Genomic DNA, 27,322 nt, shown 5'->3' on the forward strand with positions numbered 1-27,322 from the left:
CAACATCGGCGTAGCGCAATTTTTTTTTTTTGCAATCGCACATTTTCTTTTTTGGTAACACTTTTTTTTTGTCCACATTCTGTGACTTTTTAACGCCTAACGTATTTTCACTCTCTCGTTTTTTTCGTATTTATGCAGCGTGATATCTTCATTTCAACGAGGGATTTATAAAATCGTTTAAATTACTCTGATATAAAGATACATAGAATAAACAATTTAAAAAGTGAAAAAATAGGTACGATTTATACAGGCCAGTTCGAGGAAAGATATACCGTGACTGTATAAACTGCTATATGCTTTTGGATCAGAGTTTCAGAGGGATATTGCATAAAATTCGTTCGTTTTCAAGTTATTCCTTTGTTTATTATTTTACCAAGAGAATGTTCGGTTCGTGCTCTTTTCCATTAATAGTCATTAAACAACTTGATGTTCATTTGTTTATTCGATATTAATTTTGGCGAATTCTCTATTTATTCGGATATGAAACATAATTAAATAAAATAGTAATCTTCGATAATTACTGCAAATTTTACATTATTACAATTATTCCGTTACGTCAGATTTAGTACACGTTTGATAAATGCGACTGAGTATCGTTATACGATATTAAACTAAATTTCAATAGGATTTAAATTTGACACGGTGTTTAATAGCTGACTTAAACGGTGCATTATAATTAATGGTTGATTATACGCTTTGTACAGAATTCTTTGGATGTATTTTATTAAAAATGTTATTCCATCGTAGTTTGACGTTTTCAATGTTTCAAAAATCGAACATGAACTTTGTGATAAAAAGTAAAAATAAGGATACTTTAAAACAGTGTTTTTTAAATGAAAATTATCATCCGCATTTTCACGTCCTTTACACGTTTCCGCACAGATAGCTGCGTTGCATACATCGAAATTTCGGCGCACGAAGATAAAAACGGACCGAAAAATTTCCACGAAAGATTACGTTTTCATGCCTGTTAATTATACAACCATTTCACCGCGATTCCCTTCCCTTTACCATCTATTCCCCTTTTCCCTTAAAGGAGCATCAGAAGCTAATTTCAGACAGTTTCAAACCCCAAGCGAACTCGAAAATAAAACCGCGAAAAGTTACCGACAGCTTTCGCATTTCCCCTCGGAACAACCTCGGTATACCTATCCTGCACAGTTCCTCAAATAAAGTCACAGAAGGTCTTTGTCCTCGATTCAATTATCAAGTGTCGCTGACAATGCGACTCGCTACAATGTGTCCGCTTCTTCGACGAGGGAATCAATGAGCTATTCATCGGCGGATAAAAAAAAACACGCGAAATAAAAATAAACAGGACTAAAAATAAAAAGAAAGGCGAAAGAGAAGTCAAAAGTGCCAATAAAGTTTCCGCAGGAAGTTTTTCCTCGTTCGAGCAACCGAGTCATCGCGTTTTCCCGTCGACACGCAATAATCCACGGGCATATTAACCGAGTCGTAGTTAAAAAATCACGTCGTGTCTCTTTCTTTTTTCTTCGTCTCGATTTAGCTCCCCCTCTTTCTAGTCTCTTCTCTCTCTCTCTCTCTCTCTCTCCCACTCTCTTTTTTTTTTATCCGTTTTTCCTTTTCAAAGTGGTCCATCGGAGGAGGACGAGGTGTACACGGTACAGGAGATCTACGCATATTGCGTGATCCACCAACAGAAATTCTCAGCGATGGTGTGTGTACAGCGTGTACCATCGGGTGTAGGTGTGCTCTATGGGGGATGGAACGCCTGCGCGGGGTGAAATGTACCCTATATAAGGAAGCGGCCGCGTACATAGCCGGTATTCAGATTTGGCGAACCGCGTTGGAAGGACACTGTGACAAAGTTTACGAAATGGGTCTGACCGGAAACCACCTTGTCAGCCTCTTGCTCTACATCTTCGTCGTCAACGAGATCCGTCTTCCTTTGGTGAGTTTATGATTTTTCCTCTTTCTACTCCGTGCCATTCGGTCGTTTCGTCGCAAAGTACTTACTTAAGGTACTTAGCGGGCAACTTTTCTTTTTGTACGTGTTTAGCGTCAGGTGGCGAGCAAAGTTGCGAGAAATTGAGAGAAAGACGAAGTCACTGTAAAGTTACTGGGATTTCGTTACGAACGGAATATGTAGAGTCGTTGGTAGCTTCTTTGGTATTCTCGTTCGTTAGTTTGTCCACGATGGGGTTTGTAATCGTTCTAGTGTGGTTTAATCGAACGAAGATCGTAAAGTAACGCAAATGTGTTCAGTTAAAAAATGGCAATAAACGTAACCATGGGTTTGTTGGATTTTAAAGCGGATCTTTTACGCGATATTTTGATGGCTAGCAATTTTCTAATTTTTCAATTTCTTAAGGTAACGTATCCTTTCAGACTCAGAAAGGAATACCTTAAGCTGATTGCGTGCTGCGATTTTTATTTGTGGAGTAAAAAATTTCATTTACGCAAGGTTCATAAAGGGACTTTCATATTTTTCTTGTAAAATTTAATAAAACATATTTTCACTTTTTTCTTCTATAAGATACAATGACATAGTTTCAACATTCTTGTTGCATTTTGCTACTTTATTAATGTAGTGGTAACATTACGGGAATAAACAAATTTTTAGAATTATTACGATTCAGGAAAAATCAAATTCTGTAGAAATATGCTGGGAAAAGAATTTTGTAGAAGTAACATAATCGTTAAGAGCGAATAATATTTAACGAACTGCAACGTTAAACGAAAATTTAAAAGATCGCAAAAAACTATATTTCAAAATATTCAATAGAATTTAATAATTCTTCGAATATCGGACATTAGTGGAAAAGATTCGCTAAAATAACAATTTTTACTTGTAAAATAAATTATCAATACGTACGTTAATATACATTTATTTAATTTTGTATTAAATTAATTCAGAAGTTTACATACTTTCAAGAAATTTGTTATTTTTATGCAACACAATTTTTCCAATGTTTTTGAGTTACATCTTTTATACAAATATATCTTTTATAGAAATTAATAACAAAGAGAAAGAAATAATTATTCAAATGATTCGGAAACGTTGAAATTAACGAGCGTACAGAACACGAGAACTTCTTCATAGAGTACCAGTGCTTATTAAAAATTTTAGATCGCTTGAAATTTGATGGTTGGGTAATTAACGCTCTCAAAATGCGATCCCAATTTCGCAACAAAGGGAATATCTTGATCAAATGGATTAGCGCTCGAAATACGGAACTATAGAGATCGAATCGCATGTTCTGGTAATAATTAAATTCCGTAGTTGAAAATTGGTAATCTTATTCCGACTTGTCCGCGTGAACGATTTCCCTCTTGCCACAGCGATCGATTAAAGAATTTTTCATTTTTAATTGAAATTATATTATATCTGGTTGATTAGATAGTTCACCATTTGGGAAGAAATCGCAGAAACTTGATAGTAATCATTCCTCATGATTATGATGGCAAGCATATACATAGTTAACATGTCAATTGATATACTATAACATTGATACGGGGGTTAAGATGATTGATATCGACTATAATAGATTATTATTACGTTGATAGATTGTGAATCGCAATACAGTTCACTGATTCGCAATTGTTCTAATCGCAGCATATAAATCTAGCAATAACTGCACTTTCAAAATCTATACGATTCCTAAATAATTCTAACACATTCTTATAATATTAATTTAACGCCTAATTGAAATCATGCGACATATTTTTCTACGAAAATTGTCCAAACGTCATGGGAAAAATATTATATTGGATTGGCAACAGTAAGCGAGTATGGAAATCTTTTAATAAATCGATCGATTCTTTGGTGATAGAATGCTTGATAACCGTACGTCATAATTGGCATTATAAGATTCATTGAATATTCGGAATATCATTTCCTTAAAAAGCTTCATTAATTAGTGCGTTTCTTTGCCGAAGGGTTTAATTCGCAAGTTTTTCTGTGATCCGATCTGAGTAATAAAAGGCACGTTTCAAGGGAGATAAAACGATGGATAACACGGATAAAGTATAGAGATTCATTTTACTCGAGAAATTACAAGTAATCTTTGATGTGACCTAAAAATTTCTTTAATTATTCTAATTAAAAGATTAATTCATTTTAGAAATATAGAAACATACATTCGATGAAAACACCGAACGATTTAATTGCATAAACATTTGTTGCAATTTTTCTTATAACTGATTCGATATAAAACGTTAAGTATCATGTATCATATACATGTATCATATAAATGTGCAATTTTTTCCGCAAATATTTATGTTGCCTTCTCCTTATATATGAATCTAACCCTCGTTTCCTTGTGTCAATTTGACGTGTTCTGATAAATGGGAGAAACCAATAATGCTACGTACATATCTTTATCTTATTCATGAACGATACCAACAGTCTTATTCTTCGATATACGGAAATTTGATTTCAAATAAAAAATGCGTAAATTAAATACTATCTATTCTCCATTATATTATCATTTTTGCCATTGCGTTAATTTAACATGAAAGAAGAAATTAATAATTCGTAAATGCGAAATCAGTAGTTCGTTGTATCAATAAAATACAATCGGTCAGCAGATATGGAAGTAAAAATCGGTTTTAAAAATCTACTACTTTCTTCGAGATTAAATTATAACAGATCATGCAATACGTTTTTAATCAAAATCTATGTCATCTATACGATGAAAAAGAAGGGACAAATATTAGCTACACGTGTGAAAGAAAACAGATAGAAGCGTGGTACCTATCGTCCGAAAAATCCACGGTTTTTAATCATCGTCAGAATCATTTATTCGATGCTCGAGGGCGTAAATCATGACCATCGATGTTTGGATGGTGTACAATAAAGATCACGTAACTAAATCGATCGATCATAAAGAATATGAATTATAGATATTGCGCGATATTTTTATGCGATCTTTTACTAAATAACGAGCAGTATACTTGTTGAAGGATGCACGTGTTTTCAATGAAATAATTATTTACGATAGAAAGGAAATTATATAAAGTATTTTGAATTTTTAAACTGTACGCTCCTTCTATCAATCTTTCTACGACGCTACATCGATACTTTGTTAATTTGAGATAATGTATAAGTTCGTGTAGTCAGAATTCGAATGAAACTTACAATTTTACATAAAATTAATTAAGATACTATACTCGGACTTTTTCTCCTTTTTGCGTAAGAAGTTACACCGCGACAAGTTCTCGAACACGTATTTAAAACTTTAACATCGTGTTAAGTAAAAAGTTTCATAAATTTGAACAAATCGCTTACGACGAGACTGTTCTTCGACGCTTCGGTCGGTTTCCTCGAAAACAAAGTCTCGTAGTTAAAAATTGCCATTTCCAATTTACTTTCCCACGAACAATTCTATCCATTTTCGCATATAAATAATTTCTAATATACCCTGTGTCTAGAATACCTATTTTTATTCATGGACATAAGAAAAGAAGACTTTTCTAAAGGCGTGATGTAACACGCGTATAATTTCACTGTGATTACGAGATAAAAAGAAATAGTAAAAAGCTATCGATTTCTTACACAATGGTCCATTCGAGAACGCCATTGTTCTTTACTCTAGGCAATTCCCAACTCCATTCATCGCCAAGTTTTATTTGTCACAAAGTAGCGAAATTTTCCCAAGATCGCGACAACTTTCTCGATGCAGCAAGTTTTTTAATTTCACCGTGCAAATTTGTATAGAACGTCGATATTGTCGCTGATTCGTCTTAAAGTTCTCTAAGGCCATCGGCAAGCATCTTTATTTCTGCATCATCTTGTTCTTCATGTCCAATTTATCCTTTACCTGTACCTTTTCTCTCGGAGTTGTTTAGTTTCTCTTCTATCGATTCTTTCATATTAACTGATATTAATAGTATCAAAGAAAAGATCATCCTCTAGAGAACATTATTTTTAACCTTTGTAACAGAGTCTCGTTGTTATTTCAAAATTATTTACCTTCTTGTTATTATTTTCTTACTGTACGCCAAATAATCGATTCAGTAAAAATGTGCTTCCGTGGTAATGTATTATATTCATTGCGCAATTAATAGGAAAAATAGCGTAAATAGGTATCGTTCGAGGTAGTTTTACTATCGTTCTTGCTCGTTTTACGCGTCGAGCAGGGGCAATTGCCAGCAAGGAAACGCGTTATCCTTGCAGGAAATTTAATTAGTTTTCGAGAGTGGTTATTCATTGTCTCTTTTATTCACCGCGACCTGTGGATGACACGCGCCCAGCTTCATTTACATTCCGAATATCCTTTGGAAATAAACCGGGACAACGTGTTCACTAGTCATTCGATCATTAGCTGAATCTGGTTTTCATTATATTTTCTACTATTTCATAGTTGCCATCTCATGTTTAACAAACGTTCTATTGAATCGTGTGTCGTGGATTGATTTTAATTGAGTAATCTTATTGGTTTCGAGACGCGAACGACATTATAATTCGATGGAAAAATTACTGTATAACGAAACGATAGATCTGTTCGACATTATGGACAAAAAGTTAGTGAAACGAAGTTCTGCTTTTGAGAAGATCGAACTCGATAAAGATGTACGTTTTTCAAAGTTAAAGTATGTTTTTTAAAGTTAAGTCAAAGAATCAACAATTAAAATTATATATTTCGTCCAATTTCTTAAATTTGCGAATAGAAAACACCAAATGCTCGTTTACTTTTCTCACAGAGATCAATTAGTTTTGTCGTAAAGATACTCGCAATACGAAAGATTAAGCGAAACAGAATATTCTTTTCTTCAAGTTTCTCAAAATTCTCAAACCTCTTCTTGCAAACTTTTCGTGCTATCTACCAGCAAATATTCAGATGTTATAAATACGTAGTTACTACCGACCGACATTTCACGACACACAATCCAGAACATTTGGCATTCGCACGGGAAATGGTAAAGCATACGAAGTTTATCAAAGTGCAAATTCAAGTGTGATCCGCGATGGGGACCTTCTTCAAGACATCGCGCTGGCTTTTATCGACCATCAGTAATTTCCGTCTCGTGAAAGCGCGATGAGAGTCCACAAGAGAGTGGAATACACATTTGAAAACATGGTTGATCAAAGATAATGCTACCGGTGGCAACTAGCGTAACATCTACTCGAGTACTTGAATAACAATTTAATTGTTTAACTTAAACGCATATTTCACAGTTGGTAATGCATGCGCGTAAGAATATTTTCTATAAATTCCATTAGCAGCTTTTGTCATTAAGAATGAATAGAAACGAATAAGAATAAAATCCAATATTGTGGAAAAAAGCAGAAGTATACCGATAGATTCGGAATGTATTTTCTAAACGAGAAATATCATATGAATATCGATTGGAAGTCAATAGTGGACAAGTTAATTAAAGTCGGCGATCTAGATGAATTTTTATGCGCGCAACTGTCGTCAGATATGTTGGATAATAATTGTCTTTTCTAACATCGTTTAAGAGCCAAACAATTCGATCAAAACTAGATCAAAACTTCGGTATAAAAATTTCGCAAACGAATTGCAATTTTACCGGTTAATCAATCATAGTATCTAATAATTGTTCACGTCTACGCTCACATCCAAAATTATTTTCGTATCCCAAAACGATCAATCTTACTTCCAAACGGTTTCCCACCAAATAATCGCAATTCCTTTTTCCCGGATCTTTCATCGAAATAACTAAATCATAAATAATGACAAGCGCGTTACAATAAGAATAAAACCGAATTCGAATGACCTTTTCATTGGAACATTTGCTTCCACCCACTCGAGGGCTGCTGCCATTAATCTACATCACTTTTAGCCCGTTCAAAATCGCGTAGAACAATTTCTTCGAAATTCCATGTCACAGTGATTTCGTCGAGCTTTGCGCATATTGGAGTCGGTATTCCGCGTATCGGACGATTTACGATTTCCGGTGAGCGGAAATATTTTCCACGAAGCAACCCTCGCCATGTACCGGAGTGCCGAAAATGGTCCAACTGAGCAGATTCTCGTTGACCTCGACTGTCGTGTTCCGGGAATCAAACGATAACGAAAAGGTCACATCTCTTTCGCCGGATTATGTGCGAAACTGGCTCGTCGTGCTTTTCGTCCGTGGGGTTTTCGCACGAACGAGCAACCATTGAAGGTGCGGACCTGTCCTTGCTACGTCGTCATCCATGATCCATCCCTTCCTTTCAGCTGATCCTTTTTTTTCCCCTTTGCAAACGTCACTGTCGGTTTACATGCGATAAGCGGAGAAATGTGATTCGCGTGGAAACCTTGATGAAACCCTGTTGAGTGAAACATAACGAATGATATTTCCATCTTTAACCATTGTGATTTTGAACATGTTTGGGAACGATGATGGACTAGGATCGGAGCTCGTTAGCGGGGGAATTGGCAAATTGCCTTGCGGAAGTAGATTATTTGCATCGAACGTTCTTTATTCGTTGTCTTGTTTGCGATTTGTCGATCGGCAAGATTTGGAAAATTGCTTTTAGACAATTCACTTTCATGTATTTTTCTAACTCGTCGTTTACAGCCGCATCAATCACTATAACAGGTTATAGATTATCAATAATCGCTATTACTATCAGGTAGAATTATAAACTGAGCTTTTTTAATATTTGCAAGAGATCGGTACGTTTTAAAAATTTCAGCAACTGTAGTGTCCGATCGAAATCTTTCGAGTTAGCTCTTATGAAATTAAAGTATGTGTCCAGCCTCGGAAAATTTAAGATATTTCTCATAAGAAACGTGAGCGGGATAATTAACTTTTCTTCCAAAAAAAAAAACAAAAAAACAAAAAAACAAAAAAGTTATGACATTATTTTTAGAAAATTGACTACCGCACAGAGTTTTAAAATTCAATACCTGTAATCGTAAAAACGATGAAAAATGCTACTGTAACTGTGTGTAATTCGATTTTAATTAAATACACGCAAGCTAGTAATTAATTAGAGGACAAAGATTAATTTCTGTGAGGGAAGAAATACGAACGCCAATCTTCTGTAGTATTTGCATGGGACGTTATCAGACTACAGTTTAAAATATTTGTCGAAGCATAGAAATTTGGCTGATAGGTCTTTAATTATACGTGCACATATGTTACTGTGAGGAACGTTATTCAAACGATTTTGTCGATATTTTCTCGGTTAGTCTGTGAGGTTGGTGCAAGTGACAAGAATAAATCACGATACAAGAGCAATACGATTCACATCAGGTGACAACACGCGGCGTCCCTATAGTCATGATTAATATATTTTATTTATAACATTTTGTTCCTATCATTTGTTATATTCTAAATGAAAAGAAGGGAAGTTATACAGAAGCTATATTTTGGGAAATATTGTATAATATACAATATGGTTAATAGTTAGACAGATGATAGACAATAGATAATATGTAATAGGAAAATAAGGGTAAAATAAGATTGTGTCTGTGAACGAATGGACGTGCGTATAGATGACTAAGTGAGAATGCAAAGCGATACAGAAGATAATTATGAATCGAGTTCTTTTTATTCCGCTAGGCTAAAAATAAACTCTGCTGCTGCTACTATTATGTAAAACTTAAATAAAAATTCCTCTCGACTATTACGACGAGTGCCATACTTTGGATATTTTATATATTTTTCTACATCAATCTGTACATTTTTGCAATTTTGATCGTTCCAAAAAGAAACATCCACAATTTAGAAATTATATTTTAATTTGAAAACAAATAAAATTAAGTTACATAGCATAGAACTAAATATCTGTAAGAATCTTTTTCTTACACTTCTACGCATTTTATATATTCATTTTTATAAATAAATCTTCTAATGTCACGGAAAATTCTCGCGTAATTTAATAAGGAATAACATGAAAGAAATCCTCTTTCTTTACATATCATTGACACGATCTTATTTCACCCGTGTCGAGCATAATCTCATTCGCAATATTACAGAGTCGATAGGCGGGTTGCAGGTTTACAGGAGTATTAAATCGATTTGCGATAGGCGTATTCTTCGAACGATTTCGAGACCACGTGATAAGTTGCGATACGAAATGCTCGCAAGTCGGTAAAATAGAGAGACAGTTACACACGTAGAATATATGCAATTGCACGTAAAAAAAAAAGACGCGCGCGGAGGATGCGAAATGTTTGCGCAGTTTCTTCTACGAAGGAAGGAACTATGTCTCTCGAGTGGCTGTTATCGAAACTCGTTCTGGTAAATTGGAAAACGCTTTGTCACTTGTCGCTTCAGTTGTCCAAACGATTTCCTGTCCCTCTGTCGGTAAATTCTAATCGGACAAGTTTCATACCGCGAAATCCATACCGACTTCGGAACCAATTTAAAATTTTACGAATGGATCAACTTGCGATACAACTTCCTTGGTGATTTAAAAATGCTTTATTATTTTTATTTCTGTACTTTTTGTATTTTACGATTTCTGAGATCTTAAGGAGTAGGCAATGAGAAATTCTCAATGCAGACATGGCAATACTTATATAAATAAATTAATAATGATACTTTCTGATAATTAATATTCCCACGTAATAAGGTAAAAGTAACTTTCGTCTCTCTATATTCTTACTTATATTTGTAATCCGCCTATTACCCAAATAATAAATGATAATAAGCTTTTTGTCTCTCGTAGTATGAAAAAAGTTGATAAAAAGTCATTTAAACAGAACCGTGTAAAAATAGCTACTGGAACCCACACATAATTTATTTTTTTAATTATTATTACTTTGATGGATTTATTTTCGTTACGATATATAAAAATAAAACAGATAAGAGAAATTCAGTTTAATTCTTCTTTCCCAAGGAAAATAAATATATCTCGATCAATGGAATTGGCTGTTTCCTTTGACAGGGATGATTTTCGCTCGGTTAATTTTGCCGGGCTTTCTCTGAGATCGTTCTTGATTTATGTAACGGAACGAGAAACCCGGTGACTGAAATAACTCAGGGGCAAGCCACGAAATTACAGAAACTTTAAAAGTTTATCCTGTTGAAACGAGATTGAAAAGTAAGGAGTCATCGTCTTTGGGGTTTAGACATTCAAAGAACGCGCTTTAGAATTTCGCTCTTTGATGAATTGACATTCTTGTCATTTCTAAATACACGAAATATTAGGGCTGTATAGATTCTTGTTGACTTTGACGAGATGAATACGAGGCTTGTAATAAATTTTGCGAAACCCTTTGTGACCAACTTATGCAATTTTATTTTTAATACTATTTTTAAAATATTATTCTTAAAATCTTTAATAACTCATATTTCATAAAAATATAAAAGTATAAATATTCGCGGAGAAATATCGGACTGTTATAACGAATACTCAAAATTGTGTGTTCTGTTATCTACAAGAGTCGAATAATGAACATGACGCGACGTAATCTGTTGAACAGTAATGAAGCTACTTCGTGGAATTGGACTAAATTGCAAAGACAATAGCTTAAAGCACAATTACAAAATACACAGTTGCGCTTAAGTTATTATATGGTGGTTTAATTAGGTAATTCGTTGAAATATTCGTTTAACTTTTAAATGCCAGTCGAGCGTCGCTTTAGGAATGCAATTTAATCTACGTGACCAAGGGCAACGTTGTTAAACGTGTACGAAGAAAAGGGGTGAGACGAGGGTAGATTTAATGAGACACGCTCTTGATTATCGGCGACAATACCTACTGCAAGCTAACGTCAACAGTGGTTGGTTTCCCCTTAATATTGTCAAAATGACGTGCATATGATACGCATGATAATTCTTAAGTAAACGAAAATATATTAGAATTTAGAATTTGCTTCTCAAGTTAAAACGTTTCTACTCTGGTACTCTAGTATTTATGTGAATTTGTACTCTGGTATTTATGTGAATCTGCTACCTCGCTCTTAAGTTTGAAATTCATGTTTACCGATGAGAATTGATTTTGAAACACGGCAAATTCGATACTGTGTTTCGGCTAATCAGATAGGTACGTAAAATGTGGCATAGAGAGGAGATCAACATTTCAATAGCATTGCATAGTGTATCAGATGCATAGAATATTCGTTTGATATGCAGCGAATTCATTGATATGCATTATGCATAACTTGTTTAAGTTTCGTAAGATATTGACGAGGTTTTTAATTATTTATATTGGTCGTGTAACAATGCGCAGCTAATAAGGTGAAGTATGCTTGTTACAAATGACGGAAAGAGAATAATTGTACTGAATTATTAAAATACATCTACTATAATAAAATGATCACATCTTCGTTATTCGACGTTACGAGCCATCAAGAAATTCTAGTAGGTAATTTTGTGGATTTAGATCTGGAAAATTAATCGTAAGCTTTACTAGAAGTATGCGTTCAGTATTTTAAGGAACAATAATGATTTGTTAGCAATTCAAGACTGACAGTCTTTCATTGAAATGTAAGTCAAGTGAGAGATCAGAAAATACAATCAAGAACAATGCTGCGTGAAAGACCATTGAAAATAATCCACGGCAAACAGTAGCAAGATAAGAGTTGAAAGAAAATTAAGCTTTCCGAGAACTGATCGTCACTTAAAAAATAAAGGAAATTGACAGATGAATTCCATTTGAATTACACGGTAGAAATTTTCCATTTTTTACTTTTTATTTTATTTTCCTAATGCGTATTTTAATTGCAATATGTTTGTTTTTGAAATGATATCTAAATCAATGAACTGAAGTATTTGCGATAATTTTATTCTGATAAACAAATAAACGAGCAATTAAAATAGAACGAAGGTAGAACAGTTGTTTTTCTTTTTGTTTAATCCGCGAATAACATTTCAATTTTTATTTAATAATAATTGGAATAAATCTGAATGTAAACTATTAACTTTAAATATTGATATGAGAATATACAATATGTTATGTGTTTTACTATTAAAAAAGATATAGTAAGAACGTTATGTAACTAATTTCGAATAGATTTTGCTATGAATTATCATCTTGTCGTCGATTTCTCATACTTTTAGTGTGATAAATACTTTTGCTTCATTGTGGGTTGGCGTATAATGAAGTTCGTGTAATATCGAGCAACTCGGCTGCACGAAATTGCTGTTTAGTTTCACGATACGCAGTTAACGTCCTCGACATTTGTCCCAACTTCATAAAATGTCTGCACCTGCCAGAAGGCGTGAAGTTACGTGTGTTTATTTCACTGTTTCCCTCACAATTAAATATAATTAAATATAGTACGCAAATATCATCTTCCGTTATTATATTTCTCAAGTACTTTCTCGACAAATGGATATTAGTACTACCACGACAGCAATAGGATACATGCAACAAATTTGCAGAAAGTTGGCAGAAAGTTTGCAGAAGTAAACCAAAACGAATTTAACAAGGATATTATATCGACTAAACTGACAGAAATTTATTTTATTTTAATATTGGAGGTAGATATATTATGTCACCTTAATGTTTTGCACATTCTTTTCGTGTATTAAGTTTTAAATGTTTTAAATAATAGACGTATTTACATTGTTCACGATTATGAGGTTGGATTAGTGTTACTGAGCTTTGTTAAACTAGTTTGCTCAATAGAATATGTAAAATTAGAGAACATGCTTATCGTACCTGATTTGACAGGTTCTGAGAAAACCTTACTATTAATTAAATGGATCTTGATCGGATGAAATACGAACATCCAAATGAATTATCAAATAATATTTCTCTTTGTCTGAAATTTTCCTTTAATATTTAACATTTTTATTCGCATGAAAATCTAGAATGCAGAAAAAAGTTTAGAATAGAGAAGAAGTGAAATATGTCTTTTAAGAACTGGCCTCACACTGAACTCAACTTCATCACTCATTTATTTTCTACTTTACATTACCTTATTTAAATATTATTCTGATAAGAAGCGATACTTTTTAATTTAACTTAAAAATAGCCAAATCACAAATTTAATTTCATTTAAAAACATCCTATTTAATTGTAGATTTAATTCTACTTAAAGATATCTGCTAGTGTATCTCACCTAATTGTAAATCTAATTCAAGTTTCCTGTCAAAAAGATGGAAACGTTGAAAAAATTAACGACAAATATATTTATTAAAAAATTGTTTAAGACTCAATGCAAATATCAGATGCAATAATAAAATATTTTATTCAAAGCTAAATATTAATGTAAATAAAATAACAAGAGCAATGTTCGAATCTTGTTTCTTTGATTCCGAAATTTGCTTGTCGCGAAGTTCCTTGCGCAGTATATTAATTTTCATTTTAAAAGTTTATTATGGTAAACATATTTTCAATCCGAGATACTCAAATTAATATAAAATATCAATCGTCAATCTCATCTTAAATTCTAAAATTTTTTTAATTTCTATGTAATACTACCAGTCACTCGTGTCGAATCGAATCTTTCATCCTACGACATGATTGACTGACAGGAGGTACAGAAATGCATGCGACTTACGATTAGACGTGAAGTTCGTTGTTATCGATGGTGTGATATACGAAAAGTCATCTGAAAAGCGGTTATCAAGTAAAAACCGTCGAGTCCCATGGTGGAAGTAGAGATTGTGAAAAATCTTTAACAAAACACGAATATCATAAATTATTATTAAAGGCAGTGTTAATTATTTGGAATATGCGAAATAATGAGAGAAGTTGATCTTTTTAGAATTGAAATACAACATGCAAGTTACTTACATTCTTGGCTTTTGAAGCACTCATTTAATTACAGATTAGATCCTCTCCAGAGAACGGGAAAAAGTGGAGGTTGTAAAAAAACCTTTAAGAAAATGTGAAATATTACAAATTGTTTTTAAAAACAGTGTCGATTGTGTTGCATATCAAAAGTGATCCCGGTGTAATAACGACCTCTTTATGAGAATAATAAAAGTTACATATTTAAAAAAGTCAGGAGATGACGCTACTATAGAAAATTCGTTCGCAAGGTATAAGTTGGAAGCCCATGGTCCTTTTTTTCTAATCTGTAAACTGAGCTCAATTTAGAATGTTAGTTATTTCAATTTCTAGCGAATATAACGAAATCTAGTGTATCTAGTTTAAGCTCAGACATTTGCTAAGCAAATCTACTCTGTTGAACTGTTTAGAATCTCGTGTGAAATCTTCTGCTTTAATTTATTTGGGACAGACAAATAATTTAATATACTCGTAATAGCAAATTAATTTTTATAATCTTTTATAATTTCATCTTAGTATTCTTAACAAGCTATAGATTATCCATTATTCAGCTATGACATATCAATTATACGTTATAAAGTTATGTATCATGGAATGAATAATTGTATTAATAACTAAATATTACCAGTAATCCGGAGAGCAATATGAACACGAGAAGACTGCTTCCGCCAAATTAAACGTTAATTATCACAGCCTCTATATTTTGAATTCCTGTTTCTTTCATGTCGATCTCTCTATTAACCAATAATCTGTGCGAATGGAAACAAATGTACAATACGAAAACCAATTATATTGAAACGAAACAATATACGAGTACAAAATCTGTCTCAAAAGTAAATAGTACGAGCTATTGATAACTATAATAGTCAAATGTACAATCAAAGAATAAAAAACAAAAAAGAACTTGACAGTATATTTAATTTTGTTACAATAATGTTCAATAAATTAATAAATGAATGCGTATTAATAAAACAAACCTAATAGTAGCATATAAACGTAGAAGAATAGCATTGGAAATGTATTACGTAGTTAATGATCTCAAGCGTCGATCGATACGTCTTGACGCCACGATTTTCGACAATCGAATGATGCCCGCGTGTGGTTTCGTCTAACATTCGTATTGGGGTGGGGATGTTTAGCTTCGCGGGAAGTCGAACGTATTCGAACCGACGAATTCTTGGAAGATGCTAGAACATATCATATAGCATACAAATTAGTAAATTCCTCAGATACAATGCGTGAGAATATATTCTGACTCACGAAAATATTTAAAAACTTACCATAGAAAACTGTACATACATATTATGATATATATACATTATATATATATATATATATCATATTACATACATATGTAAAACTTTTTGGAATTTTAGCTAACCATTTATTTTAAATTTTCCACAAAATATTATTTATGTAATCAATCTCACGTAAATAACAGAATAGCATCGTGCATGATGAAATCTGCGTTCAAATGATATGTTCTTTAATTAGTAACAAACCAAATTAATTTTTGATGATAAGACGAACCTGTTTAATTACGACGCATCTGTCCACTATTTCACGCATCACGCGCGCGCCGATTAATTAATTTCCTCGTTTCGACTATGAATTAGAATTGAAAAATTCTCGCTGATTCCTTGGCCTTTTTTCCTGTAGCGTTCCATCAAATATTAAATGTCAGATTATGACACTTGCCAAGTTCACGAACGTGTGTCAACTGTTTAATTTATTTCTTCGTTAATTAATTACATCGAGAATATTCGTCTCGAAAGTTTTATGCTACACCAACGAAATATAATTTCTACAATTTTCGTCTCGCTTGTGCGACGTTATTTTATCGCAATAAATTCAAGTTTAAGTTTTCGTGTTTCCATCTTATTCCAATATTCCACCTCATATTAATTTGCTTGCGTATTTGAATAGTGGCCCTTAAAACTATATAATTAAATTTAGCCTGTGTGGGTGTAGAATACAAATTGTATTCACATTCAAGCTATGACGATTGGAAGGTAAAAGCGAAATAATTTCAGAGTAGGAGGAGCGACGATACTGTAGCAAATGTTCTGTTATAATAGTTTATGATACCTTTATTTTGTTGGAGTAAAACAATCTGCTTTCTTCTCAAACAATATTTATCTTCTTTTGCACGCTTGAGAAAGAAACATATAAAGGCAGAATTTTGTCTTCTAAGGACTGAACTTTCTCTTGTTGGAAGTATCACTTATTCATATTTTTTCCGTTAAAAAATCCAAGTTTTCCTCTCATCGAATAAACGGTCGCAAACTTTTCTAGCTGCACTGCATAAAATACGAGGTTTACTCGGGCAATCTTTATGCATATTATGGATATCCGTTATCCAGTTAGAAATTATTTAGTTTCCCAAGATAGATCGTTCATGCGATACCAAGCGTAAAATAAGCTTTCAGTAACACGTTATACATGTTATTATGCGGTTTTATAATGGACTGATTTTTCCAATTTTGTATGTGCGATTAAACTAATCTTCTTGAATAATATATCAGAATTTGTTTACAACAATTGCTTTATTTGTCATGTCGAAATGGTTGCCTGCTTCTAATCAAACCAATGGCCAGAGTTCAAAACTGACTCTCGATTCGAATGGATTGATAAATTCTTTGACTTTATGAAAGCTATTGATAAATTCCAAAAACGATAGTACAGTCTATGGAATATCTGAAACACCAGGCTTTGCTGGAAATAAATTGAATACACAGTTTATTCAAGGTTGATTAATCACAGTTGTGCAACTAATCAATTCATTATTTAAAATTTAAATACGGAAATGTTATTCGGTACGCTATAAAATCAAGAATTATTTTCACCTATACAATGATCTTAGAATTTAATTTTGCTTTCTTTTGATGATTAAGAAGGTATACGATATTCCTAACAATTTACAATATCTGCAAAATCGATACATATTAGCGTCGATATTGAAGCTACAACTACTTATAACCGATATAAACGAAGGCGAGGTAATAATGGAATAATCGTGAACGGGATTTTCTTATTATACTTTACGTAGTAGTATCAATCTTGCCTGTTATAAGGTTCCCTATCGAGAAAATTGATTTTAAAGAATTATCGACGATACATAGGCGCACAATATAAATCTTTAATGCTGAAAGATAAAATAGCTTTTTAAGTTTCCAATTAAAACAGTCATTTCCTTGTTCGAGACAGGTCCAAGTATAAAAATGTTGGAGAACAACGAACATATTCTTACCAAGACACAATAGATAGAACAAATTATTGCTCTAGTGTTATTTGATAAGCATAGTTTAATTTGAGGTGGTATGGTGATAGGTGCGTAAGGAACTACTCTTGGTGTTTTTAACGAACAATAGTTTATTTAGAACTAATCAACAATCAGAGTTAACAATTAACAATTAACGATTACACTTAACAGACAACTGGTAACAACTAACAAATAACGATAGACACCGAGAGATCATTCGACGCGTTGCTATGCAAATAGTACCGAGGAGTTACACATTTAATGGCGCAAGACAGACTGCCTGCTCTTTTGTTTCGGATCGCGCAGATTCTTCCCTTCGTAGCCCATCGATATCCCCCAATAGCGTGCATTCATTAGATGTGCCGCCAGTGCTGGCACGTGTATGCTCTTCCGAGAATTCGGCGGAAAGAGTGTGAAGATATCGATGGTACATTGGGCACGTCGGTGTTGCGCTTTGGCGGCGTCGCGTTTTGCATCCGGAGCCGTTGAAAAGTTCCGTGGCCCGTGCCGCCACAAATTAAACTATCCTTTTCGACGCTTTAACATTTATATCAAAATTGATTTCTATCGCGAGAAGACATTGAATTTCCACTTCCACTTAGTTTCCATTGGAGAGGTATTTAAACAGTTATCTTCCCAACAAATCCATCGAGCTCAACAAACGCTGTTTTAAATTTACAGGTGACATGCCAGGATGAAGATAACACTCAATGCATGCCAAAAGCAGCCTTCCTGGCTCTGTTGCGTCATCCGGAAGTCAGCTCGAATTTAGCCGCCTATTCTAGAACAGCGAGAATAACTCAGGATGCAAAAAGTCGTAACGACATGGCGCATCTGAGAGCTTTAACCGAGGAGGCTGACGACACGGAGATCTGCGTACCTGGTCGCGTTTATTTGCAACTATTGAAGGATCTCAGTATTATTCTCAATGGAAGAACACAGAAGTTACCGGATCTCCTAGGACGTTTGCTCGACGATAGCGACGAGATGGATGCGAGGGAGTTCCTGCTTGAATCTCAGAAAAGAGGCCTCGCAACGTTGGCCAAAAACGATGATCTACCGATTAGTATCCAGGATCGTATTGCTGAAAACGAAGATGACGAAGAAAAGAGGGCTGCAATTTCCAGGTACAATCGTATTTAGTACGTATGTATTTAGCATTAGTTTGTTCTATCCTAAATTTTGTTCTGTCCTTTGTCTTAATATCTGCTATTCCATTTCTTAATGCATAAATTATTTTGAACGAAATCGCAAATGAAGAGACTACAATAACTTGGTGTTGTTACATTTCAAGAATGTTTAAATCCAGAACTGATAGTAATTCTTGTGAATCTGAAAAAGAATGAAACTAGTTAATCGTTGAGAAAGTACTTTGAAAAATACAACAGAAATTAGAAAATCAGAATAAGGATAAATAATCCCCTAGAAGTTTTGATCAATTGTTTAGCGTTTGTTATTCGAAAAATAAACGGAATGAACCAAAAGTCAGGAATTTCACAATGTACAAAATCGGAGTTAATCTTCACTGAACGTTTTCCAAACAGCGAGCAACCAGGACAAAACGACGCAGGAATCTCCCGTGATTATCTCCTCTCTGGCGGTCGTTCAGATTTGCAGGCCTTCGCACGAGACTTCCAGATGGAAAAACGAAATGTCGGCGCATTAGCTCGGGATTTCGCGTTGCCACCTGGTAGACGTAATATCGCGTCCCTGGTTCGTGACTACGACCAGAGCAAGAGTAACAACCGGGAATCTACTTTGCCTTACAATGGAAAAAGGAACGTCGCTTCCTTGGCGAGAACGTTCACTCTACCTCAAAACGGGAAAAGGAACGTGGCATCCGTAGCCAGAGACTACGGACTCCCTTATGGGAAAAGATACGTCGGTTCCTTGGCCAGAACAGGCGATTTTCCCGCTAGAAACCAGAGAAGCATCGCTTCTCTGGCGAAAAATTCCGCTTGGCCAGTTTCATTGAAGAGAGGAATTTTCTTGCCCGGAAGCGTGATCCTGAGAGCTCTTTCCCGCCATGGTAGATCGATGGTGGACGAAACGAATGCGAGAAACGACCTGTTAGATCTTCAGGAGCTGAGTAACCTGGAACAAAGTCAGAGAAACGATTACGAGACTGCGGAGGAAAAGTTGAACGATTCCTTGACGAAAATCGATTCGAACATTAGGAGACCCAAGAGACAGATTGACTTCTCCGACGAGTATCCTCTGCCTGTTATGCAAAATACGAACGGTTTTGATTACGAAGAGATGATGGAGGCGCTCAGTGGACAGTACCCGAACGCAGAGAAGAGGTTCATGGGTGAGTAAAATGTATTTGCTTCTTTGTGGAATAAGTTGGAAGTTTAGGGGGTGAAAATTGTAATTCGATTCGAGTATCCAGGAAACTCTTTGTGGAAAGATGAGATTGTTGATTCTTCGAGCGAAATTTATTATTTTCTTTTTCTTTAAAAGAAAAATCTAGATTATCCGTATTAATATGTCAAGTAATTTAACAATTACTTTAAACAGAGAAAATGATTCGCGTCAACTCGTATTTTCGAAAAATAGCTGAACAAAGTGTTAAGAATAGAAATAGTTTCTCAAACACCAAATAGCAATTTCCTATCTTTTTCCATTAAATAGTCCATTCCATCCTTACGACAGACTAGATTAATTAACTTTTCAACCGAATAACAGCAATACGACACGCTATGTCCCTCGTAAGCATCCTTGTGCACTCAGAGCCCGATAAAAGTAGACCTCGACCCGTTCGAGCGAGTGTATTTCATGTCGTCGGGAATGGACATGTCAACCACGTAGTTGAACGTGAAAGTCAGAGATCGAGCGTAAATCGAGCGCTATCTGTGAATGTCAGAAACAGGTTCTGCACCGGAGATGCAGCCAGAGGTAGACCAGTTCGGCTACCCGGAAACGTTTCAAGCGAGTAAAAGACACATCGGGGCCCTGGCACGTCTTGGTTGGCTTCCATCTTTGAGGGTCGCGCGATTTTCGCGCTCACTTCGGTATCCGAATGGCAGGTCAGACCATTAGGTTCTCACCTGCTCCGTCGTTCTAGGGCAATTCCGGAAGAGATGGACCTCGTTGTTAAAGAAACATCTCAAACTTATGTATTTTAAAAGATTTACTGGATATTACACCTCCCCGTATAGCGAATAATTTTTTCTAAACTTCATGTATCTTCGTGTAACTACACGATATATTCATACGCAGATGGAGAAAATTTGCAGCTGTACAAAATTTGGGCTTGTGATCCGATTCCTTCCTCGCTTTTACGAGGGATTGGTTTAACGATAGCTATATTATCTTATCAAATCGATTTCCTAAGTTGGCTCTGAAATCATCATCGTAGATCGAATAAACGTAGTTAAAGATTCTTTTACAAACACGATGTAAGCAGTTCCTCTAATAATAGATTCGTACCAATTCCATAATTCTTAGTCTTATCAGATAACGAAATATCGAGCTTTGACAAAATTTTATAGAGATACGATGAATGAAAATCTGCAGACGCGTCCCATTATACAACAAAGCGGAGCTGACGGATAGTTTAACAGATAGTTTGAGAAATACCTGGTTCGTCTCTCCCGATGGTCCATCGTATTTTTTGAATTACTCTATATCTCTCCTATGTCTCTTTGTGTCGTTGTCTTTCTCCGTCTTTCTCTTTGTACTGTCCTCCATTCTCCCCTCGTCATGCTGTCGCGAACGTCTACGGCCGAATAAAAGTGTAGAAAGAATGGAACGAAAGAACGATCGTTGGGAAACAAGTCGTCGAGTCATCGGGAATATTCGAGTATTTCGCAGAGGGAGATTCTGCGGATCGTAGAAAACGCGATGACCATATTACGCCAAACGTTCGCCGATATACCATCCTCCGCTTCTACTTCTTCTACTTCCACGTGGACCGTTCACGGTAGTTAAGTAGCAACTGCAATGTAGGTGTTTCAATGTGGTGCACTTATCGATGTTATGGAACTGTGTACTCGGTGCTACGGCCAATTTACAGCGCTGATGTGGTAGATGTTTTAGATTGGCTGGGATATAACAACATTATTACTCGATAGTCAATAGGTAGTTCTTTGATCATAGTTTTAGAGTTGCCCTTTGTTAAATTATCGTTGCTATATCTATACAGTATACAGGGTCATCTATCTGAACGAGCGTTTCTAACTTCGATTCGTATTAACCTATAATTGGTGATTTATAATCGATACATTAATTTCACAGGAAAATGGAAAGGATGGATATTGTAAAAGCAGAACATACCTTTTTACGTGACTTCGACGAGAATATATTTGATTTACAATGTGTATTTATTTTAGCGCTTTCTCGTTTTCTAAAATCGTAAAGTGTAAGTAACGTTTTGATCTTGTCGATGTTCCTTTTAGTCGAAGAAGAAACGAGTATAGGTACCACAATAGATTACCCTATTCTTTGTCCTTTATTCTGTAGGCAGACAATGTTTTATTACGAATAGAAAATTTATGTTTCTCTCTTTTTTTTATTTTTTTTTGTTTCGGAAAGTGTGTTAAGGTTATTTCATACGGATGCGTATTTGAGATTTTACTAACATTTCGAAGTTCTATCGCTAAAACATTGCTCTGTCTTTGCTGTTAAGTAGTTACGTGTTGAATATTAGATATGTGTTTTGCTGCCAAATTTCTTCGCTCATCGAAATTTCGTTTCTATCAACGAACAACTTGAGTGTTTTGTAAGCTTATATCTGTAGAATTTTTTATGCAGAGACTAATTAATAGATGGCACAAGCTGTTATGCAAACATAACGAAGACCTACCATTGTGTTCGTTTTTTCCTTAGATATGGCAGTTACACGAGACGCAGTCGATAAAATGATACGTTTGGACAGGAAGTAATGCCTCATGCGAAACTAAATCAAAAGTGTAAAATAAACTTTCTTGGAAATTTCTTGCGTACATATTACTATTGTTATAGCATTTAGACAATAGACGCGATAGACATCGCATAAGTAGTATCTCTCGATAATACTTATTTGCCACTTTTGATTTATTTGTACGCAAGGAATCACCTCCTACTCGCTTGTATCATTTTTGTGACCGTAGTCTGTATTTAGTGATATCAGTGTTTAAGCGCTGTGTAGCGTAATAACGATGACTCTATGTAGACTATATGTGCTATATAGACTAGTAACTTGCAGTGTAACTAGAGAAAACATAGTTTCGCGATTTGACACGAATTTTGAATCATGTATTTTAGGGAGAATCCCGCAGATGGGCCCCCGTCCGACTACTCCGCCAACTCGTCGACAAGGTCGCTAAGACCTAACTTCAAATCAAGGAAACACTCCGTTCAAGCCTTGCATGGGGATTGTCGACACGGCTTCAAAAGGTTTCTCGTCTTACCGACTACGGATAATTATTTCCATGAAAAACTTCCTTACTCGTTGCGATCCAAATCGTCATAAATAGTCTTTTTTTTTACTTATATATCACACGATAAATATCGATGAATTAGTCATTCTGTTCATACTTTCGCTCGTACATCTCTGAAATTGAATAACGATTATAAATACGTAAATACTTTGAGAAACGAGATTTATTTTCGAAGAACTTTCGATATTTATCTGTAACTGGTACGAGATTATTAGCTGGTAACTTTCCTCTTGATTTTGAAGTTATCTGGCACTGGTAAATGTCTTTTCGAATCATCGTGTTTGGCAAGTAAAAGTATATGGGGCGCGTTATTGCTTGTTTTTGACGAACTACTGAATGAAAATCATTTCTAAAGATTCAGGGAAATAAGTAGATTTAATTCTCAACTGGTATCGAATCGTAAATGAATTTGCATTAAGTTATTTAATTTTTATGTTCGAGTTTAATTTTTATTCTATTTTACTTTTCATATAAGAGATAGAATACAAGATAGTCTAAAATTAAACAATCTAGCGGAATCTGTTGCGATTACTTACGATCCAAATGTATCGGTTGAGATTAAACGATGGAAGCTCAAATCTGTGGATACTTGCAGAACTATTATATGCGATGGATGACTGGTACTGTATTTATTATTACGGAATGCTACATTTAAAAGCTTTTTCGTGCTTCAAACGGCTATCAATGTTTAACTAGCTCGAAGTATTGACTAACTATTACAGTATTGTTAATTTTCACTAGCAACCGAAGATTTTATAAAGTGAATTATTTACGCTTCCTATCGAGGTATAGTCTGACACGTACTGTTTTATATATATATACATGTAACGACTTTATATACTGTATTTAATTTAGTGCTTACTAACTTAATACTCTAAGCGTACGTTTAAGGGAAAATAGCAGTCAATACGAAAATAGCAGCAATTCAGAGCGACGTTCAATTCTTTACGAAACGTTGCTAATAGATTAGCAAACACCAATTATTGCAGTAATTTATATCACATTCGATCATGTAGCTTTATTAGTCTAGTATTTTATAGTCTACAAAGAAATTATGTTTACACAGAACGAATGGCCCCTTCTTGTACGGCAGCACAGATACTTATCATTTGCAGGAATTTTATTTACTTTCTGAGTAATGTTAACGGCGTGCAAGTGTAATTACCAGAAATATTAGAAAATTGTATGTTGCTCTAATAATATTTACCTAATCTCGACTCTTTACTTTCGTACTAATTTCTCATGCTGTTTAGGTTAGGTTAAACATATCACGTGTACCTTTTAATGTCTCCTGCGACTTCTATTAACATCAAGAAACTTTCTCAGAAATATTTTTCTCCAAAATTAATGTAATTAGACGATAACCAGCGACAATAACGTTATATTAAAAATAATAATCTTAATGTCTGATCTGATTCGCGAAGCTACCTTGCTTATCGTTAGATACATCTGTTTTGCAACGTAAAATATATCTTAATAATATTTAGGATTTTTTTTCAAATTATTTACTAAATTGCTCACAAATTCTATCTAAAACTTTTCACATACTGTTTTTTTTTAACGAGCAGTTTTACACAACATTAGTTTTCATTATTTACGTTCAGTGCATTTACTTCGAAAATACAGATGTATTCGTATGGTAGTAAGTGAAACGAACAATCAGATAGAATTACTCGATGGTTTGAAGCATTTCCGTATCCGAAAGGATTTCATCGTTCGATTGAGAGATGTTCACCGAGCAAGTTGGAGATTCTTTTCGAAGTTTTCATTCGATATTTCTACAGCCGCGGTTCACGATCGCAAATAGAAGAAAAAATGCAGGAAGCCGTGACGCGATCTTCGACGTATAATAGTAGTCGGTGTAAATCTTATAGCGCTGAGGGCTTGCAGGCTCGATAGTAATAACGCAAAATTCAGCTTTCTTTTTGTTCATGATACATGTTTCAGTACTTATCGATAGATCATTGTGTAATACGTGTATGTTAAATGTAAAAGCGCGGTCTCTGGAAGAATTGTGGTAATTACAAGTCGATCGATATCAACGATTTATCACTAATGCGGATAGCGTGTATCGTTGTTCGATCGCCTTCGATTTTATGAGAATGTATCAATGTGTTTGTCTAGACAATAACGAGTAAACGAGATGACAATAAAACGATAATAATAAACGATGAAATAAAGATCTTGTTTGTCGTATCATCAATTGATATCTCTTCCTTTCTTTTCGGTACTTTCCTACGGTCAAATACGTTCATGTAAAATTCATTTATTTTAATTATAGCAGATCGTGTTTTCTTTATTTTAAATATGCAGTTGATTCGTATATTTATGGCAGAATCATGTTTCGTATTTATGAGAATACTATTTTACGGCTTTTCCTTTTCTTTAAATCGCCCTGTATTCAAGATATGTCGTAGTACTTTAAAAGTAATCTCCTAAGGGAGATTAACTCGTTTCATGATGTTGCAAGTGTAATAAATGTCTCGGGTGGTACATAATTTTTGCTAAATTATGTGCACCTTATTCTCGTATTGTGTTACTTCCGTATTTAATCATTGTTAAATAATTCCGCTGTATGAATAACGAGCTGATCCATTTCTGCAGCATACGTGATTCATGTGGCCTACTTGAATAGGATTTAAGAAGACTAAAGATATCGTAGCGGTAGAATGGTAGAGCTACACTTTCTTTGTAAAATAAATTTGTTTATTTTATGAAGATATTTACTTACGTAGATTTTGTGCAATTGTTTCAGTTGTAATCACGGTTACGAATAAGAATGGAAACTTACCTTAATTTTAATCGTTAAGCAACTTTATATTTTGTTCTACAATTTAGGTTATCCGCCTCAAAAAAATTTGAATTTCATATGGGGGAAGAATGGCGTAAAATGTAAAGGATGTTTAGAGAAGAAAGGATTCGATAAGAATTATTTTCTTTGCACATCTAGAAAAAACATTCCGTGTGTATGTCTTATGTATAATAATAAAAATATAAAAATATATCGATTTATTTACGAAAATAGACACATCTCGAAATTTTTACGAAATTTTTCGATACAAACATTAATTTTTATTCTTCATCTAATTAATAAACGATTGCATTCCTGTACTGAAAACGTTTCAATGTTTTCTATACCACACTTTTTCTCTAATTTAGGGACGATGTTAAATACAAAATATTAATTTTTTAAATAAAACAACTATTAATTTAATAAATAATTTCTTTCTATATTTTACAGATTATTCTTTGATGCTCATACGACTTATGCAGTTTGTATAGGATTTGCTAACTATATTACAATTAATGTTATATTAATACAGCACTAAAATGCGTATTGTGCCAACATATTGCCACGTCGCTTACTCTTCATTAAGAACTCTGTTGAAAGCTTTGTCATTCTTTGGAATGTACAGCGATTTAAAACTCTTGCCCAACAGTGTAAATGCCGCATTCTATCTTGCATTATTTACAAAATGTACAATATAACTCGAAGACCACAAGAGACAAGCAGAACATATCTAAATCCACTTTTATCCATTTTCCTTATTTATATTTCTCAGATATCTCGACTGTCTAAAGTTAAGACAAAGCAAACTTGCTAAACTCACAGGGATTATTGAAGAAGAAGATGGAGAACCGGAAAGTTCTCCAGAAGGCGAAACCCATAATGCGCAATAAAACGTCGATCGATACCTAACTGACTTTTACTAATGCCCATGCAATCATCGTCCGTTAAAATATGCCGCCCACGCTTCGATGATAGTTCAACTGAGCGTGTTGGGAATAATCGTAGCCCTGGTCGTACCACTCCGCTGCCGATGCAGAATTCCCGGTACCAGAAGACGGTGTACCAGCATGACTCGCGTGCGAGGAATGTTGATGACTCGAATGACTCGACGTATATTCACCTTGGAAGTGATTGAACTGTCCCCAGCCGAGTTGCGCCCTGGACCAATCGGTGTTTCCTGAAATTGGGTCATCGTCGTTGCTCATTATCGTGTCTCAAGTATTAAAATTGCA

At 34.5% G+C, this 27,322-nt stretch overlaps 3 protein-coding genes across 7 annotated transcripts in view; 1 reads left to right on the forward strand and 2 right to left on the reverse strand.

The window, feature by feature from the left end:
• Window positions 1–14,784, reverse strand: part of LOC126873358 (E3 ubiquitin-protein ligase TRIM71) — a 51,242-nt gene extending 36,458 nt beyond the window's left edge. Inside the window, exons 1-2 of the mRNA XM_050634143.1 lie at window positions 14,618–14,784; window positions 14,382–14,496 (exon numbers count right to left, since the gene is read on the reverse strand). The gene's annotated coding sequence lies outside the window, so the exon portion shown is untranslated. The remainder of the gene's footprint in view (window positions 1–14,381; window positions 14,497–14,617) is intronic.
• LOC126873360 (neuropeptide-like 1) lies at window positions 1,766–25,479 on the forward strand. 5 transcript variants are annotated; one of them, XM_050634145.1, is made up of 5 exons: window positions 1,766–1,915; window positions 18,558–19,018; window positions 19,421–20,187; window positions 20,743–20,905; window positions 23,124–25,479. In XM_050634145.1, exons 1-5 carry the CDS (start codon window positions 1,841–1,843, stop codon window positions 23,329–23,331), a joined length of 1,674 nt encoding a protein of 557 aa, XP_050490102.1. In that variant the 5' UTR covers window positions 1,766–1,840; the 3' UTR covers window positions 23,332–25,479. The 5 variants fall into 5 exon arrangements, with proteins under 5 accessions (XP_050490102.1, XP_050490103.1, XP_050490104.1 ...); XM_050634146.1 differs by having other exon boundaries at window positions 20,749–20,905; XM_050634147.1 differs by having other exon boundaries at window positions 18,558–19,003.
• The window catches only part of LOC126873363 (protein gooseberry-neuro-like), a 30,772-nt gene continuing 27,759 nt past the window's right edge, over window positions 24,310–27,322 (reverse strand). The window contains exon 6 of the mRNA XM_050634152.1: window positions 24,310–27,267. Within this exon, the coding sequence (XP_050490109.1) occupies window positions 27,035–27,267 (233 nt within the window). The 3' untranslated portion in view covers window positions 24,310–27,034. The remainder of the gene's footprint in view (window positions 27,268–27,322) is intronic.

This window comes from Bombus huntii, chromosome 14, assembly GCF_024542735.1.
Source record: "Bombus huntii isolate Logan2020A chromosome 14, iyBomHunt1.1, whole genome shotgun sequence".
Taxonomy (NCBI): Eukaryota; Metazoa; Arthropoda; class Insecta; order Hymenoptera; family Apidae; genus Bombus; species Bombus huntii.

Excerpts from the sequence above, each read along its gene's own strand:
- LOC126873360 (XM_050634145.1), top strand. The coding sequence starts at position 1,841 with ATGGGTCTGACCGGAAACCACCTTGTCAGCCTCTTGCTCTACATCTTC. Across the intron at positions 19,019-19,420 it reads TCCAGGTACAATCGTATTTA|CGAGCAACCAGGACAAAACG; the intron begins GTACGTATGTAT and ends TTTTCCAAACAG. Across the intron at positions 20,188-20,742 it reads CGCAGAGAAGAGGTTCATGG|AAACAGGTTCTGCACCGGAG; the intron begins GTGAGTAAAATG and ends TGTGAATGTCAG.